The sequence below is a fragment of the Canis lupus genome, chromosome 1 (assembly GCF_011100685.1).
Source record: "Canis lupus familiaris isolate Mischka breed German Shepherd chromosome 1, alternate assembly UU_Cfam_GSD_1.0, whole genome shotgun sequence".
NCBI lineage: Eukaryota > Metazoa > Chordata > Mammalia > Carnivora > Canidae > Canis > Canis lupus.
Genome location: NC_049222.1, coordinates 14,778,762 through 14,798,304, shown reverse-complemented (window position 1 = coordinate 14,798,304; position 19,543 = coordinate 14,778,762). Strand labels below are relative to the sequence as shown.

The following is a 19,543-nucleotide window of genomic DNA, read 5'->3' as shown; positions in this document are numbered from 1 at the left end:
TTGATTTGAAACCTAATAAGAATGGCTGGTTGGAATGGATATATATATATATATATATATTTTTTTTTTTTTTTGGCTTTTCAGCATTCCAGTTCCCATTCTTAAAAGCATTACCATTCTATGTTTAGAAATCTCACTCACTGTAGAATTTAAGAAACAAAACAGATGGACATAGGGGAAGGGAAGAAAAAGATAAGATAAAAACAGAGAGGGAGGCAAACCATAAGAGACTCCTAACTATAGAAAACAAACTAGGGTTACTGAAGGGGCAGTGGATGGGGGTGCGAGGGGATGGGTGAAATGGGTGATGGGCATTAAGGAGGGCACTTGTTGCAGTGAGCACTAGGTGTTGTATGTAAATGATGAATCATCACTAAATTCTACTCTTGAAACTAATACTATATTATATATTAACTAGCTTGAATTTAAATAAAATCTTGGGGAAAAAAAAAAAAAAAAGGAAAATCTCCCCCACTGGATCTAACATAGTGGGTTTCCAATGGAGCCCCACCTTCCTTTACTGAAGGGTAGACAAGTAACCCAGGCTAGCCCACTCAGATGGTAAGCACTGGAATTTGACTCTTGAGAGTCAAGACACAAAAAGTGTAAGTATAATGCTATTCGCCCCTAGTGTTGGTACCCTGGGCACAACTGTTTGGTTCTTCTTTTGAAGTCTCCGGTGTCCTTTGTCCCTGCTCATTTCCATGCCTGGTTTTTGAGCACCCCTTTGATTCAACAACCCAGCAAGATCCTTTTAACAAATTCCCTTTAAATGGATCTAGTTTCTGCTGCTTGCAAATAAAAATTACTTCTATATTTTTACCACTTATAACTGAAATACAAAGATAAACCTGTACACATTTTAGAAAATAAAAAATGTTTAAAGAAAAGCTATTAGGCTAGTACTCCATATTGTAGATTGTAACATGCCCACAGTTATGAGATATTACATACTTAGAAAGAAAGGACAGTTTTATGTATCCAAAGATTATTCAGAAAGACATAAAAAAGGAAATTTTACTGTACACTTTTATCTTCTGAGAGCTGATAAGAAAATTTGATTTCTTACCACTGAATTAAGGGGAAAGGGAACTCCAATAAGAGAAGCCATTAATGGTGCAATATCGGCCTACAAACAGAAAAAAATCAGTTCTAATAAATCTACAGACATCAGTAAGAAAATTAAATAATCTAATGCAACTATATTTTGGACTATAATCTTGATGTTCACTATAATCCATTACCTTCCAACATTTAATACACAATAGATATGAATCTCTAAAAATGTCATTTGCTATAGCAGCATTAATGTATAAAAAAATACATTTGAAAAGCCCCAAATGTAAAACATGCTAGAACAAAAAGTTACCCACTCTGGTACCTAAGAACTTGACTACTTCATGTAATAGTTTTTCAGTATGCCTCAACTATACAGAAAATGAATAGCAATAGAAGGCTCTAACTGGAGAAATATATATATTAACTAAAGAAAAAGTATATACCAGAAGGTTTGGCCAGCCAGTGAAATCCAGAAAAGACATATAGCTCCTAGTTTCCCAGAGTTGTTTGTGCTTCTACCTCCACTTCTGGAACTCCCCATCACTCCTCAACCCACCCCCACTTCCTTTTTTGACCTTTCATCATCCCATAGACCACTCTCCCTTAGAGAGCTAACACTCTCTGTTTCTCTAGATCTGGTTGGCTGTTTTTATATTAGTCCTTACAACTTTTCAGGCAGTAAAGTGCTTAGATGTCAGAATTCCCAGTTCCAAATCCTTGCCTGCAATCTCTTAAGATTAGGGGCAGATTATTTAACCTCCCCAATGCCTTGGTTTCCTTATCATTTATTTATTTAAAAAACTCTCCCTTACAGAGTTATGGCATAATTAAATGAGATTAAATTTATAAAGTACCTGGCACATAATAATCCTGCAATAAATGGTGGCCAAAAATGCTGTTGTAGTTATATTAACTAGTTGGCCTCTCAGCAGCACTGTGTAGACCATTCCCTTCTCAGCTTCTGTAATACTGCACTCCACTGAGTGTCTTCAATCTCACTGTGGCTCCTTTCCAGATACCATTCTAATTCCCCATTTAAAGTTGAAGTTTGGTCTCAGGCTTTCAATGCTTCTCACTTTTTTATTATCTAGACTCTTTTTAAGAAGTAGCATTCCCACACAACACTGGAAAACTCCAATTGCCTCTGCCTTCTCCCTTTTCCCTAGAATCCACTGTTTGGCCTCCTCTAATCTGTTCTCCAAGCAGCGCCAGACAAATCCTTTCACAAAAAGATCATATCACTCTCCAAGCTTCAAATACTTGAAGGGTTTCCCCAAGCTTTAGGATTAAGTCCATTGGCTCATAATGCCCTGTGGGGTCTAGTGCCTACCCAGACCTCATACCACAGCCTCAGTTGCTCTGTGATCCTTTAATATGCTATGTATTCTCTTCCCAGAGCTCTATGTACATGACGCTCCCTCTGCCTGAAGTGGAGGGAGAATATCATGTGCCTGGTGACTCCTACTTATGCTTCAGTCTCAGCTCAATCCTCAATGTCTCAGGAAGACTTTATTGACCATACCGTCTACCAGATAATTCCACTCTGCTCTCATGGTTTCACAGTCCTCTCTTGTAGCACTTAGCACAGCTGTAATGTTATATTTATTCATATAATAATTCAGTTAATATCTATTCTCACCCCAAACTGTAAGCTTCCTAGGGCAGGCATTGTATCTGCTTTTACTCATCATTATATCCCTTATACATGTTTAATGCTAATCTCTGCCAAGGTCTAAACACACCGCAGACACATAACAATGCTGGTGGAAGGAATTTATAAAGAAATTCTCCTCTAAAGCAGATTTGAGGTAGGAGCATTCAGAGACCAATAGCTGAATCTATATTTAGTTTTAAATTATAATCCAGTCTCACTATAAGTAAAACATGTTTTATGATCTTCAAGATATTCCCTATTCCTCTGATAGTGATCTTTATTGCAAAATTAATTAAACTGTTATTCTAATCTTACACATTTCGATTCATTTAGGTGATATGCAGTTAACCTGAGAGAAAAGACCATTCTTAATAAGCTGACAGAGAACAGGCTTCTGCAATCACAGGCCTAAAAATGAGATTTTAGACCTTGGTTTATTCACCAAAAAAGGAATGCCAGCTTGTGAGGTTACCTAGAGAAGGTAAAATATTCCTACCACTTTGGAGGCCATATCCAATAATGCCATGCCTTCTACAAATAGTGAAGATGGCTGTTTACATAGCATATCTTCAACAATGAAAATTCCATGCTTCATATTTATACATGTTACCAGTCTAACTTGATTAGGTTGGCCATGCATTTTCCTGTAACCTAAGGTTTCTAGCTGAGTAATCTATATTCTTGTCATCTTTTTTCCATTGCATTTGTAAGTATCCTGGGTAGAATTAAAGATAAAATATGTGTTAATAAAAAAGAAATGGTAACTCACATACTACAGGGAAAAAAACTCATAATAGGATTTTATTATTTATTATGTCTGTGCTTAAAGCAACTAAGCAAGGCAACCATGACAAGAAATCATAGAAACTGAACAAGCATCCAGATTTCAATTTACATAATAATTCTTTAATTAGCCAATGTTATTTAGAGGGAGTCTTTTTTCAGTTTTACTTGAGCTTTTTTTATTTTGCTAGAAGGAAGATCAGTTGAGTTAAAATATTTGCATTAGATGGATTTCCCTTGGTAACTGAAATGTTTTGAAAAATCCTTTATCATCGTTATTATTAATACTGTTTTTCAGATTTTTCTGGTCTAAACTTCTTATAGGAGAGAAAATTAAATTTGAAAGTGATTAAATTGTACTGAATACCTGATGGATATCTTGCCTCTTCCAGTTCTCTAATTTCCATTCTGAAACACAATTAGACACAAGAGCTGATGTTAAGATTAAAAACAAAACAAAAACACTTTCATTATTAAGAGAGATCAAGGTGTAATGACAAAAGAAAGTATTGGGAAAGTCTATTTTAAGTCAACTATGAATAAAAAGGGTACTTAAACAGGTAGAGCTATATATTTTTAAAACTAGAATTTTCAAAGAATAGCTTTAAAGTTAATATTTGATGTCTTCTGTGATGACTTCTTAAACTTTCAAAATGCTCATTCGCAGATAATTGTTTCAAAACATCAAAAACCCGAGGAAGGGAAGATGGAAGTAAAAGGCACAATGATAACAGCTGTCGGCATGACTACAACTGACAGTCCTGCTCCAGGGAGTAATTAAAGCAATTGATAGTCCATTAGACAACCTAAACCTTTTTTCTTCTCTAATGGCAGTTGCTTGCAAAATATTTAAAATTGTAGCTGTGATATTCCTACTGTCACTAATCCTAAATGTTAAAATACCATAGTGAGTAATGAGCTACTATTTTTTTTAAAGATTTTATTTATTTATTCATAAGAGACATATAGAGAGAGAGAGAGGCAGAGACACAGGCAGAGAGAGATGCAGGGAGCCTGATATGGGACTCGATCTCGGGTTTTCAGGATCACACCCTGGGCGGAAGGTGGCGCTAAACCGTTGAGCTACCCGGGCTACCCATGCATTACTATTTCAAATTGCCTTCAGAGATATCTGTCCCCTATTTTTCTACAAATTCAGAAACTTCAATAAACAGTTATCAAAACAAATGATTATGAGACTATCCCTTATTTTAATGACTTTAAGATATATTACCAAAAGGGTTCTAAGATGTTTTATGATGAAATTTCTTTTAATAAGCTAATAAAGTTTAAAAAATCTTCAGTTTCTACTAGTCAGCTACTAAAAATTCACACTAATCACCTGATGAGGAAAAAAACGCACATTCCCTTTCTCTATAAGTTATGATGTTTTATTCACATAAAAACGTATATTTCTTTTATAATAATTTTTGAAGTCAAATTATCCTAAATATTAATTCACTGAGAAATCAAGTGCCAAAATAAAGTTTTATCTCCTAAGTACAAACATACTACTTAACTTAGTTTCTATTAGACCCAATCTAATCCCTTTACCACAAAGCATAGGAATATAAAATGTTGAAGCTGCTTTAGAAAACAGTGTGGCAGTCTGCAAAAAATTAAACACAGAGTTACATATGACCCATTTATTTCATCCCTAGGTATATATCTATCCAAGAGAAATGCAAACACATGTCTACATAAAAACTTTTACACAAATGTTCACAGCAGCACCATGATAATAGCCAAAATTAGAAACAACCCAAATGTCCATAAGATGATTGAATAAATAAAATATGGTCCATACAAAAACACTATGGTCTATACATACAATAGAATATTATTCAGCTATAAAAAATAAACTATACATACTAAACACAGATGAAACTTGAAAAAAATTATGCCAAGTGGAAGAAGCCAGACACAAAGACCATACAATGAGTAATTCCACTTATATGAAATAAGCAGATCCAGAAGAGAGAGAGAGAAAGAAAGTAGAGCAATGGTTGCCAGGTGATAGAGAGAGGGAGAAATAAGGTGTGTTCTCTAATGGGTCACAGGTTTCTTTGGGGTGCTGATTGAAATGTTTTGTAATTAGATGGTAGGGGTGACTGCAGTCTTGTGAATATACTAAAACCCCCTGAGTTGTATACTTTCAAAACATGAATTCAAATTAAAATGGTAAGACAATTATATCACGAAATAAAAATAAATTCAAAGAAGTCATTTAAGGAAATCTTATTATGCAAACCAAAAAGAGTCCTCTATGATAGAAATGCCTAAACATGGCTGTCAGTGTGAATCCCTGGAGAAAGTTTTAAAAAGAAAATTTCTAGGGCTAATCCAGACTCATGGAATTAAAGTATCTAGTGACAAGGTCTGGAAATCTGTTTTGTAATCTGCATTTTTAACATGTTGTTTTGGATGAGTTTTATGCAGCTAATCTGGAGTAAGGATCTAAAAGGAATTTTTTTTGTCCAATTAATAACAATTTTGGAACTCTGAAAAAAACCCTACCTTAGAAAATAAGCAGAGCTTCAGGAAAAAGGAATTCATTTTCATGAATAAAATGGATTAGGAAGGAAGGGAAGCTTGAGTAACAGAGAATCTTCAAAAGTACTAGAGACACAGCAAAATCAGTCCAGTTGTGAAATGTCAATTGTGACATCTGTCTGATTTATCTGAGTGACAGTCTTTGCAGATAAGATTCGACTCAAGTGTTTAATGTAAATCTCAGCAATAAAAAGGCTTGTGGGAAAAAAAAAGTAATTGTATAATTTATACTTGTATCTTTCGTAAGGCAGATAACTAAGACCATATATTTCTTCTTCTTCTTCTTCTTTTTTTTTTTTTTTTTTTTTGAGAGAGACAGAGTGCATGTGTGTGCACACATGTGTGAGCAGGGAGGAGTGGGGAGGAGGGAGAAAGAGAATCTTAATCCAGTGCAGAAACCTGACAAAGGGCCTGATCCCATGGCTCTGAGATCATGACCTGAGCCAAAATCAAGAGTGGGATTAACCACTGAGCTTAACCAACTGAGCTGTACGAGCACACCTAAGACTACGTATTTCAACCTGAATATTATAAACCAAATAATATCAACTATACAAAAGTAATACTTAAAAATTATAATGATACAAATATAAAAATGAAAACTGTAACTTGAAAAGTGATTTTTTAAAGGTAAACTTTGGTTTTATTTTAAACTGTTATATTTATAAAACCAATAAAGATAAATGTCTCTACCTTTTAAAAATGCATCATCAAATTTCTGAGCTGATACTCTTTGGGGATACTTGATTCCAGCTCCCCAAGTGACAAAAGGAGTTAAAGTCTCTGAAGGATGACCAGCCCCATGGAAACCTACCAATAAGACAAAAGAGTAATAAGACAAGTAAGTATATAGGAACTTATACCTACATTTTTTTTAAATAGTAAATTTTAAAGAGTTAATCCATAAGTAATTCTACTTCTGGCCACCACACTCCTCCCAAATGCTTGCAACACTGCATAACAATTAGTTTATAAATATTCCCAAAGCATATCAGAGCATCAAAAATAAAACAAAAAGAGTATCTGTTGACTGGCTGAAAGAAGAACGAGAATAGTATCATTAAGACTTGGAGGAGATGCCACAAGAGTAGCTCTGTATAGGGCAAGCAGTCAGTCAACTCCAGCTCTGTTCTGGAGAGGACAGCAATATCTCTTTGATAAGGTTCTTTAAGGCTACTTTGGCTGATATAGCCAAAAGGCCTTTAGAGAGTGGAACTAGTTCACTAGAATTCTATACTGTGATTTGGGGACCCAAATCTCATCTTTGCCTGATTTTGTTCTCTGTGTACACACTGTGTTTGCCTTGGGAGTCTCACAGGGAGGACAAGCTCATCTAGGGGAGACCTCCAGGAGCCTGAGGGTCCCTGGTCATACCACCTTAACTTTACCTTGTTTGTCATCACTTACAACCAACTCTAAGAAGAATAACAGGATAGATACTTTGTTTTCTTCTCCACGCTTTTCTCTAATTTCTCATTTTAAATGAGAATATATCCCTTTTATAGCTAGAAGATAGATTTTTTACATAAGATCAGATTTTTTACACTAACACATTAAGCAGGCAATTGTTGTGTGCTAGACACTTTGCATATACTAAGACATCTAACCTGCTTCAACATTACAAGATATCTGCAAGCTACATTCACCACTACTTTAATCATAAAGTACATGTCGCGTAAAGACAGACTAACCCCAATCTGTCATTCCATGGTCAGAAGTAAAGATAAATGCTGTTTTCCCATCATTTCCATAAAAATCTTCAAGCATGGATACAATTTCTTTCATTCCCTCATCAACTACTTTAATATTGTCCTTATATTCCCTGTTTAAAAAGAAACAGAAAAATAAATTAAATTACATTAATTTGGAAAACTCAAATTTCTTCAACGTGAACTAATTACATCTAAAGTTGGTAACTCTTAAAATACTTTAAGATTTCGTCTTTAATATTTTAAAATCAGGGTTCTTTAAATTGTCAAAAATAATATTTTCTCCTTTCTTTTTATATTCTCTCCTTTTAAAGAAGCAAAAGAATCTGAAATGGTTTTCAAAAATAGTTTAAAAGGAGAATACTCTTCTATATTAGTTAGCAAGTACATTTTAATGAATGCTTTTTACATCTCAGATGCATTAATTATGACTTCCAAGTTCATGTCTCTCATAATGCAAACTATATTGTTCCTGTCGTATTAATAGGTATCACTGCTTCAAGTATAAAACGTTTCCATCCTGTAGAATGTTTATGATATAAAACAATAATATAATATTTTAAACAAATTATATTTAAGCATTCTATACAGTTGAAAAGGTTGGTCTGGTATGAACTCTATCACCTGAAACAGTCCATCATGTTCAAGAAGGGGAGCATGAGGTATTCATTAATGGCAACTAATCAATAGGCTGTAGTTACAATTAGACATATCTAAGCCAAATTCTAAATAAAGAATAAAAGTAAAACATGGATTCTTACTCTTATGGTCTACAAAACTGAGAAAAATAATTGCTGTTCTATATAAGGAGTGCTACTGAAATACGGTATAGAAAACTTGATACAATTATTTGCTAGACACAATACTTATTAAATGGAACACATAAAGAATAGCTAATTATATCTTCTTGTGATATATTAATATCACAATATTAATACCACATAAATGTTTTCCCCCAAGATTTACTTAAGTATTTCTAAAATATATAGTTTTTCCCTGCCTGAAGAATATGGAATATAAGCAATGTGAGAATTACAAACAAATTATAATATTTTAAAACATTAAACAGAATAGTTGGGTCCCTTAAAAACACAAAATTAAACACAGCATTAAAATTACCTCGATGTTGGTCGGTGAGCATGTCCATTTGTATCTATTCCTAATAAATGTAAGAAAAAAACTATTTTTTCTTCATTTAGTTTAGAAAACAAAGATTGGTTGTTTCTGGCAGCATGAAAGAATTCCTATATGTAACAAATCAGTTAAAGAAATTTAGTTCATTTATTTTATTTAAAAGTAATTCTGACGAAAACATTTAATTGCATTTATAACTATAAAATTAAATTATCTTATTTTGTTTAAATTTGTCCTTGGGACCATCAACACAAAGTCCGTATTGTTGAATAATGAGTGAGCTATTTTCCGGGTAATAAGTAGGCCAAGAAAAAGTTATAGGAAGGGGCACCTGATTTCATGAAGACCTCATAAGCCTTGAATAAAATACAGCAGGTTGAAGAAACATTTTGTCAAGAGCCAAATAAAATAGTACTAGAGGCAACATTTTAGGAGCATTTTATCATTTTTAAATGTTTTCAAAGCTGGACTATTTCTCACTGTCCTGGCTAGGTTACTACTTGAATCCAACAAGTCCAACCATAATTGCTCACTTGGATCATTGTGAATAGCTTCTAAACAGTCTCCTTTGTCCAAGACTAGAATATGTTCTTCACATTGTATGAGAGAAAAATGCCCTAACTTAATAAAACACGGGTCAAAAATTATTTTATTAATTTCATAATGATAAGCTGGATTCATAATGCTGTTCTAAGACAAAAATCATAACTTCTACTTACATACACATGAACATGTAAACAAGTACCTGTGGGGAATACTTTTTTTTTTTTTTAAGATTTTATTTATTTATTCATGACAGACGCAGAGAGTGAAAGGCAGAGACACAGGCAGAGGGAGAAGCAGGCTCCATGCAGAGAGCCTGACGTGGGACTTGATCCCAGATCTCCAGGATCACACCCTGGGCCGAAGGTGGTGCTAAACCACTGGGCTATTGGGGCTGCCCTGTGGGGAACACTTTTAAATTATTTTAGGTAAGTTAACAGGCTATGCCAAGATACATAATTACCATTCACATAAATGTCTCTAACCATGTAATAGATGGTAACTTTAACAAGAGTGATTTAATTGTTCAATAAAAATCTGAAATATATTTTGAAATGATTCTTCATTATTATAAAGACTAAAAAAATACAAATGGTGTCATATAGAGAAGCCTGCTATTGAAGAATAGAAGTAAAAAAATACACATGGTGCCATATAGAGAAGCCTGCTATTGAAGAATAGAATGTAACCTGCTACAGCCTCCTCAAAAGCATAAAACTGTCCCTAGCTTTCATATACATTTTACTTTACCCCTAAGAAGTTTTTAATCTAGGTAGAAGTGGCAAGTTCTTCAAAAGAAAGGAGTTAAACCCTAAAGATATAACATTTTTATAAAGATTTTATTTATTTATTCATGAGAGACACAGAGAGAGAGGCAGAGACATCGGCAGAGGGAGAAGCAGGCTCCATTCAGGGAGTCCGATGTGGGACTCGATCCTGGGACTCCAGGATCACGCCCTGAGCTGAAGGCAGACGCTTAACCGCTGAGCCACCCAAGCATCCCCCCTAAAGATATAATTGAAAGCTGACAAAACCCCCAAAAACCTAGCACCTGAAGTTAAAATTTGTTCCATGACTGTAAAAAAAAAAAAAAAAAAATTTCCACTATGGAAAAAGTGCTATTCATTCATATATGGACATAAGATCTGGGAGACTATGAAATACTAATCTTACAGAGTTCAACCTGTTAGATTCCTAAGGGCTTTTTAAAAGTTAGTCTTTTGGCTGAGTGAAGTTAAGTCAATCGGAGAAGGACAAACATTATATGTTCTCATTCATTTGGGGAATATAAATAATAGTGAAAGGGAATATAAGGGAAGGGAGAAGAAATGTGTGGGAAATATCAGAAAGGAAGACAGAACATAAAGACTGCTAACTTTGGGAAATGAACTAGGGGTGGTAGAAGGGGAGGAGGGTGGGGGGTGGGAGTGAATGGGTGATGGGCATTATTCTGTATGTTGGTAAATTGAACACCAATAAAAAATAAATTTAAAAAAAAAGAAATGGTAACACTACTGAGGTTTAAAATTAAAAAAAAAAAAAGTCTTTTGGACACAAGAGGTAATATATACTCTAGTTACTCTCCCTTCCATATCTACTCTACTCGTGACCATCAGCTCCTACTGTTTCTTTTTTTTCTCTCTTTTTTTTTTTAAATTTATTTATGATAGTCACAGAGAGAGAGAGAGAGGCAGAGACATAGGCAGAGGGAGAAGCAAGCTCCATGCACCGGGAGCCCGATGTGGGATTCGATCCCGGGTCTCCAGGATCGTGCCCTGGGCCAAAGGCAGGCGCCAAACCGCTGCGCCACCCAGGGATCCCGCTCCTACTGTTTCTTATCTTGCGAACAGACTCGTTCATTTCTATACTCAACGAATATTTGTTGTGTGTCATGGGAAACTATTGGATGACTACCCCAACATGCACTCTCTTTTTCTGAGTGATTTTTCTGAGTGATTCTGTGATTTCATGAAACATGGCAATGCTCAACCTTAAAACCTACATATTTCCCATCCTCTCTTACAGCTAAGTGTGCCTTAGTGGTTGTGGCAATGAGATATAAATCAAGTATTTCAGTCAAAAGACTATGAAGACCTAAGGCTCTTTGAAATAACAACTCTGAAGATAAAACTCATGCTCTGAGGACAGAGGAGAAATTCAAGAGACTGGGTCTTATTGACACCACGGAACCATATGGAAGTCCTGGACTGCATCAATCCTGGGCTGCCTACTTCTGGCACTATCTTTACTGAGATAAAAGTAAACTTTTAAGCTGTTTTTCCCCCTATCACACAGAACTGAACCTAATCTAAGCTAATACTTGTATCTATGTACCAGATGATTCCTTGCTAGGAAATGAGTTAACAATGAGAAAAAGTCAGTATCTCTACCAACAAGATGTATTCAGAATTGAAGGGGGATCTGCCAGAGTATCAAGAATTATGGTATAGCATAATAAAGTACTTAAGATAGAGGTACCAAGGGAATATAGAAGAGGATTATCTAAGTGGAACTGGAAGTGAGGTGAAGCAAAGGGAAGTCATGGAAGGCCTAATAAAGGAGATGATACACAAACAGAACTTTAAAAAGCAAATGGATTCAACATGAATGAAGCTTAAAGACATTATACTAAATGAAATCACACTAAGCCACTCACAAAGGACAAATATAGTATGGTTCCACTTATATGAGGTATCTAGGTACAAAACATAGACATATAGGAACAAATACATAGAAACAAAGTAGAATGGTGGTTGCCAGAGGCTGGGAGAGGAAGAAAATGGGGGGTTATTTAATGAGCACAGAGTTTTGGTTCTGCAAGATGAAAAAGTTTTGGAGTCTGGATGCACAATAATATGAATATACTTAACACTACTGAACCCGTACACTTAAAAATGGCTAAGATGGCAAATTTTATGTTATATGTATTTTACCACAGTTTAAAAGAGTGAGTAGACATTTACATGGATTTGTTCTGCTTGGATTAAGCTTGAGTATCTAACCAGAACACAAGTCTAGGTAAGACCCCTGACTCCTTCTCTAGCCTTACTTCAGATCTTGCTCCCAGTCAGTATTCCTGCCACCTTAACTTCCCTTTCTTTCAGTTCCTCAAATCTATTATGCTGGCTCTTCAGTGCCCAAGATTTGCATATTGATTGCTGTTGGCCTGAAATACTTGTTCACATGCAGTCCAGATTCATCCATTTCTTCCAATACTTCTGAGATCATTTTAATACTCTCAGGAAAGCCTTCCTCTACCTATCTAGATCATGATTTTCTAAAGGCATATTCTTAGTCCCTATATTTTTCCCTTCACACCATTTTCCCATTGCTGATGATTTCATATTACTGTTATTATTATACATATATGCCATATTTTATGAAGTCATAGGCAAATAATTTTTTCTGATCACTAGCAGTGTTGAAATAAAGAAAGGAAAAAAGGCATAAACGCAGGTCAGCCACAAGCTATATCTGCCCATACACAAGGAATCAAATCCATGATTCTGGAGCATTTTTAGCTATGTATATGAAATTAGAAGCCAAGTGCCTTTCAGCAAATACTAACATAAGTAGATTACATTAAGAAATAATAATTAGTTAAGTAAAATTTGCCAATTATTTTCTTAAAGAGATCTTACTTAATTTCAAGTTTTCCCTGTTGACAAAAGTATACATTAAATGAAAAAATAAAATTTCAAGGAGAAAGATCCTGATAGAAGAAATATGGTTTATCAAAGAATGTATTGAACCCTTAATTCCTGCTAAGCAACTACAAAGAAAAATGAAGACACATACTGAGGAATTCATTTACAAGCTAACAAAAATGACTGTATCATGGAGAAGTCTGCAGGGTCACTTTGAAAGACACTACTGGTAAGAAGAAGAATCATTAAGGGTCAATCAATGAGTGCTTCTTACAACAGATAAATTATAAGTTGTTATATCTAAATGAGAAACAATGGACAGGAAGAAAAGAGAGGCAATATCCACAACTTAGATTTTCACACAATTTTTCAAAATGAATTCTACTGGATCCCCGGTGAAAACTGTGGTAATTGTCACTATCAAATAGTCTAAACACCTTTATTGCTTAGAGAAACCCATGGATATGGATATTATGACTAACTTGCTAATTTGTTTTTGCTTATCTTTCTCTGAAGTGCAATTTTTAAACAATCATGTTATTATAAATGCATTCCATTTGAACAGCACTTTCAAAAGCATTTTTCATACATCTTACATGATTCCACTGCTAAAAGACTAATGTATGGTCAAAGAAAGATCGAGGTTTACCTAGGACTATTCAGCAAATAGGAATGAAATGCAGGCTCCCTGAATTCCAATCTATGGAGCCCATTTCACTGTCAGAAATATGAAAATTCAAAAAGTTATCTTTTTTCAGATTTTTTTAAAACTTCCATTAATTGGTTATTGTAGAAAGTGTAATTTCTTAGAATCTAGTCTTTTTTTTTTTTTAATTTTATTTATTTATGATAGTCACAGAGAGAGAGAGAGAGGGCAGCAGAGACATAGGCAGAGGGAGAAGCAGGCTCCATGTACCAGGAGCCTGACGTGGGATTCGATCCCAGGTCTCCAGGATCACGCCCTGGGCCAAAGGCAGGCGCCAAACCGCTGCGCCACCCAGGGATCCCTAGAATCTAGTCTTTTTAAAATAGTATGTACAAATACAGAACTTTCAAGTTTATACAAGTAGGAAAAATTAAGATGCATTTACTAACAAATCAGTTTCTAGTACTTAGGTACAAATACATGTGCTGAAGATGATCACCTCAATAGTACTCACCTTCATATTATCAAAAACCCAAGTATCCAGTTTTGTTACATCCTGGGCACCAAAATCCTCATTGTCAGCATCATAGCTATATGCATAAACATGGTCTCCACTAGCACCTGAAAAGGAAATTTTGGGAAAAATCTTTTTAACAATTTTTTAATCTGTCATGAAATATGAAGTAGTTATTTAAAGATTTTTGTGAGCAACCAAAATTTTTCACAAAGCATTTTATATTATTAAATTTTTTAATTTATAATTTTAATTTATAAAAATAATATAATTTTATATTATTATTATTTTAAATATTTTATTTATTTATTCATGAGAGACAGAGACAGAGAGAGAGAGAGAGAGAGAGAGATTGGCAGAGGGAGAAGCAGGCTCCATGCAGGAAGCCCGACGTGGGACTTGATCCCGGGTCTCCAGGATCCCGTCCTGGGCTGAAGGCGGCACTAAGCTGCTGAGCCACCCGGGCTGCCCAGCATTTTATATTATAATAGGGAAGAGAAAGACAGGAGAAAGAATGAACATTTATTTTAAGTGCAATGGACTATGACTACTACTTTAACATGCTGTTGCTTTTTGTTCTCATAGCACCATTCTAATTTTACAGATACACTACATGTAAGTTAATTACTCAGCCAAAGTCACAATGCTAATACACAACAGCACAAAAATAAACATCAAAGTCCGTTTCCCTGTACAGATTAAACTATTCAAAAAATTTGTCGTCTGTGAATGCTACAATCTAAAACAGATGAAGTCATTTGGTACATCCTAAAGCAAGAAGAAAATTCAAATATTTCACTTATCCTATTCATAAACTGTATTTTTCTTAATATAAAGGAATAAATATTGCCTATTGTTAAATTCTTTGAAGGGGTCAACAAACATATTAATCTTACATATTTATAAGATTAAGAATGTAATCAACTTAGTGAATTGCTGAGATAGGCTCTTACGGGTAATAAGGATGAGACAGACCAAGTAATAATCTCTAATAGAAGCACTTCAGTTCCAATGACACTACCACCGCTCAGCCATTCCACTTCCCACATCCTAAGTACAGATCTGAGTAGGTTTTTTGGTTACTCTAAGAAATAGAACACTCCTATTGGACTGTTTTTGATTCAGGTGTTGGTCCTGTCCTTCCAGTGACAGCCAGAAGTAGGAAGGTCATATAGTCACTCACCACCACCAGTCCCCCCAAAAGCTAAACTGCTTTCCAAAAAAAGGAGACTATATATAAATGGCAAATAGTCTGAGGTTTCTTTGCCCTGACGTACATAATTATGTTCTTTGAATATCATATGTAAAATTCTGAACATATATTTTTCCTTTCAGGACATATAATAATATTCAATAATGCCAATTATTAAGATTACACCTATGGTTAAGTATAATGTTACAAAACCTTTCTTTAAGTGAAATGACCTGTCATTCTGCTCTCACTAAAAAGCATTTAATGACAAAATTCAAATGGAATCCGGGATTTCAGAAAAATAATATAAACAAATTTCTAATCAATGCATAGAAACAAATATAACAAATCCAAATGGCATGATCTTGAATATGTGAAAATAGGAATTACAAGTCATAGCACTTAAATCTTTATGTAAGTATCTACAAACTTAATAAATTATCAAAGTAAAATGAACCAGACATCAAAATCACCATCATAATGAAAAGTTATGTGATAAGCACATTGCTAGATATTTCACAGGAATTATCTAATTTAATCCTAAAACCAAACCTATGAGATAGAAATTATTATGATTACATTTTACAAGGCAAACTGAAGTTCAGAGAAGTTAGCTAACTTGCCCAAGATTACAAAGCTGTTAAATGTTAGAGCCATATACCATTTCATTGAATCCAAGATACTAACCACTATACAATGTGCCCATATATTTCAAGTACAACTAAAAGAAAAAAAACACAGACACATCTATCCTTTGTAATATATGTCCCTATGTCAGAGATGTTAAATATTTAAAAACAAGTATCTCAAAAATCAATAAAATATAGTAAGTAATACACAAAAATTACCATATTGTTTTACTACTATACTATCTGATGTAATATAATCAATGACTCTTACCTTTGGCAAACATAGTCAAGATATCTGGGCTTCCCCAGCTCCATGTGTACCTGCTTTCATTAATAAGAGAATCAAATCCCACAGGATTTTCCTTCCATCCTTCAGGTCATTGAGAAAAGAAGCAAATAGTAACAATAGTAATATATACACGGTGAACGGTGAAATATTAGTATAGCCTCTAAAGAAGTATTCTTCAAAAAGTAACAATGAGAATTACAGAACAAATGCAAAGTAATAGATTTTATGTTACATGTATTATACCATAATTTTTTTAAAGCTTACAATAGATAATTTACTTACTAAAATATAGAATCACTTTTGAACTTTTGAGAGTTAACATCTAGGAAAACCATGGATCCATCCAGTCAGGTTATTTTAGTAGCACAGAACAATAAAAGACCAAAGCTTAATTCTTGAATCAACACCAGTGTGTGTTTATGAGTAAGCTATACTAAAATACTTACCAAAAGTATGCCAAAACACACTTCACTTGTGTCATGATTCAGTGGTAAAGAAGCAATATATATGCCATAAATTTTTCATATCAGAAAGTCATCTGTATAGAATATAGACAATACCTTTGGCAACTGCACTGACATCTTCATAAAACCCAGCTATCAGGGCTACATGACCTGGCCGAGATTCAGTTGGCACCCGTGTATGAGATATCCCCCAGCTGCCTTCATGCATGATGATATTCCTAAAAGATATTATAGATCAATAGTTAACACAGACTATGATTAAATCCTGCTAGAGCTTTAGAAAAAATAAGATTTTTACAGAGGAATCAAACCCCAAAAATGACTCAAAATTTAACTAGGAAAGGAATCTTTCCAATCCCAGCTGAGCCCAGTTCTAGCCCTCTGACTAGCTGGATTCAGCAGCATAAATGAGTTTAGGCGAGACAAAGAACCATCCAACCACTACAAAGAACTGTGAAACAAAATAAAGGATTGTTGTAGGAAGTCACAAAGTATTCAGATAGTTTGTTACATGAGAATTAACTGACTCACACAATATTGCTCTATAAATGTCAATTTCATTAGGTGAGATGTGGTAGATGCAGTCATATAGGAGAAAGTCCTTGTTCTTAGGTGATGCATGCAAAAGTGTTTAGCAGTGAAATGTCATGAGATTTTAAACTGTATTGCAATGAAAGCAAAGGACCAGCAATGCCACTGCAGGTTAAAGAGCAGCAGAGTAATGAGCTATAAAACACTGACTGCATTGGTAACAGTTTTTAAGATGAATGTTTGAAGCCCATAACAATAACTACAAGTACTGGTTTAGATACTCTTTAATACTGAATTACCTCAAACTAAAAACAATTTTGGTAAAATGCATGCATAGTTTGAAAACCATTGAACCATTTGTTAAGGGAAAAATATTTTTTAACTTCTTCAGTATTTAATGAAAAGTAAATTTCAACACAAAGTAGAGGTAGAAAGAAATTTGGGGGACGCCTGGGGTGGCTCAGCGGTTGAGCGCCTGCCTTCGGTCCAGGGCGTGATCCTTGAGACCTAGGATTGAGTTCCACATCGGGCTCCCTGCATGGAGCCTGCTTTTCTCTCTGCCTCTCTCTCTCTCTATCTCTCATTAAATAAAATCTTTTAGAAAAAACTACTTTAAAAAATAAAAAAGAAATTTGCACATCTCTGTTGAAAACATTTTGATCAGTTCAGATCATATTTTTTAAGAAAGAAAATGAGGAACAAGTAAAACATTTTACAAACAGGTTTAAAAAAAAACTAGATTTCTGAAATTGTAAACACACGATGGCATATAACCCAAGGCATACCAACCACGTGAGCTCTTGGCCTGCTACCTACCACCCAAAGGAGAAAGAAGTGCCACCAGGGAGGCTCACCTTTTCCCTAATAACTGGTATACTTTTATTAATTTGCGATGAACTGTATTTTTCTCCTTTCTTTGACAACTAAGAAAGTCATCTAAATATACACCTAAATTTTAAGTTATTTGTGGAAATTAATGTGACACATTCTTGTGAAGTGCACTTAACTATGATCTTATTTTCCTACTCACATTTTCCACTGCCCTGAGTTGCTCACTTAATTACTTTTATCTAATGCATTCCTTTGAGCCACCATAAATTTATTTCTGGAAATTCGACAGGAATCCAAGTTCATTCATTACTCTAGCAGTCAACAAATATTTAACTGCCTACCATGTTCTAAGAACTGGAAATAAAGTGGTATATAAAACAAAGGCCCAGGTTTCAAGGAACCTGCACATGCTAAGTACTATAAAGAAAACTAAAGCACAGTAAAGAGATAAAGTAGTGATGGCAGGTGAGAACAAGGGAAGGTGAAATATTTTAGATAAATTTCCACTTGGATTTGAGTTTTAATCTCTCTACATACAACAGCATTAAGAAGGGCTTTTGAGGGACACGCCACTAATCAGAAAAAAAACAATTATAGTTGTAGGAGCCCCAACAGTTTAAAAAATTAAACATTTCTTTTCAAAGCCACTTCAGACTCTAAAATCACATTGAACACCAATATTAACTTGGAAGGGCTTCATATATTTTATAGGTGTATTATCAGTTGAACTCTATATTTTCTAGTTAAATACCACTGTAATTAGCAATTCATTAATATTTATGCTGGTCATTATTTTTAAAATATAGCAAGTTTATTTTATAAGAAAAAGATAATACAGTGAGTTGTAAGCCAGGTTTGGATAATTAGGACAAGGTAGGCCAAGCAGCTAATGTCATACATATCTCCTGGGAGGAAATAAATTTGTTAATCCCAAGACAAAGGCAGATATATATTTGCCCCTATTGCCTTTCTCATCATCACTTCTATGTCCAACATGAGATAAAACAGTGGCAAGACAACATTTTCCAGAGAGGTCTTTGCATCAGCTAACATGCTTACCTAATAAATGGCGCTCTAGTATTTCCATTTTCGTCTAATTCATAAAGTGTATCTGCTCGCAGGCCATCAGCAACAAACAGTACTAATCTTTTTGCTGGAGGAGGCAATGGTGTTAACTGAGGAGTCATTCCATGAACCAAAGGAGATGTAAAATAAATATCAAAGATGGAGCCGAAGAACACAAAATGTACAAGCAATCCCAAAATAAAGAAGAGCAGCATATCCAGGGTAACTAATTAATCTTCAAAAAAGACTGAAAGAGGAAACAAAATTAAATTTGGGTAAACCTTAATGCAATTATTTATC

The 19,543-nt window shown here is 34.5% G+C and overlaps 1 protein-coding gene across 4 annotated transcripts in view; it reads right to left on the bottom strand.

Annotated features, from left to right (window-relative positions):
• The window catches only part of PIGN (phosphatidylinositol glycan anchor biosynthesis class N), a 107,711-nt gene that overhangs the window by 70,129 nt on the left and 18,039 nt on the right, over positions 1–19,543 (bottom strand). For all 4 annotated transcript variants that reach the window (XM_038525874.1, XM_038525873.1, XM_038525876.1 and 1 more), the window contains 9 exons: positions 19,238–19,490; positions 16,913–17,034; positions 16,335–16,433; positions 14,243–14,349; positions 8,878–9,002; positions 7,741–7,871; positions 6,743–6,859; positions 3,864–3,904; positions 1,070–1,129 (listed from right to left, as the gene is read on the bottom strand). In XM_038525874.1, the coding sequence (XP_038381802.1) occupies positions 1,070–1,129; positions 3,864–3,904; positions 6,743–6,859; positions 7,741–7,871; positions 8,878–9,002; positions 14,243–14,349; positions 16,335–16,433; positions 16,913–17,034; positions 19,238–19,458 (1,023 nt within the window). In that variant the 5' untranslated portion in view covers positions 19,459–19,490. The remainder of the gene's footprint in view (positions 1–1,069; positions 1,130–3,863; positions 3,905–6,742; positions 6,860–7,740; positions 7,872–8,877; positions 9,003–14,242; positions 14,350–16,334; positions 16,434–16,912; positions 17,035–19,237; positions 19,491–19,543) is intronic.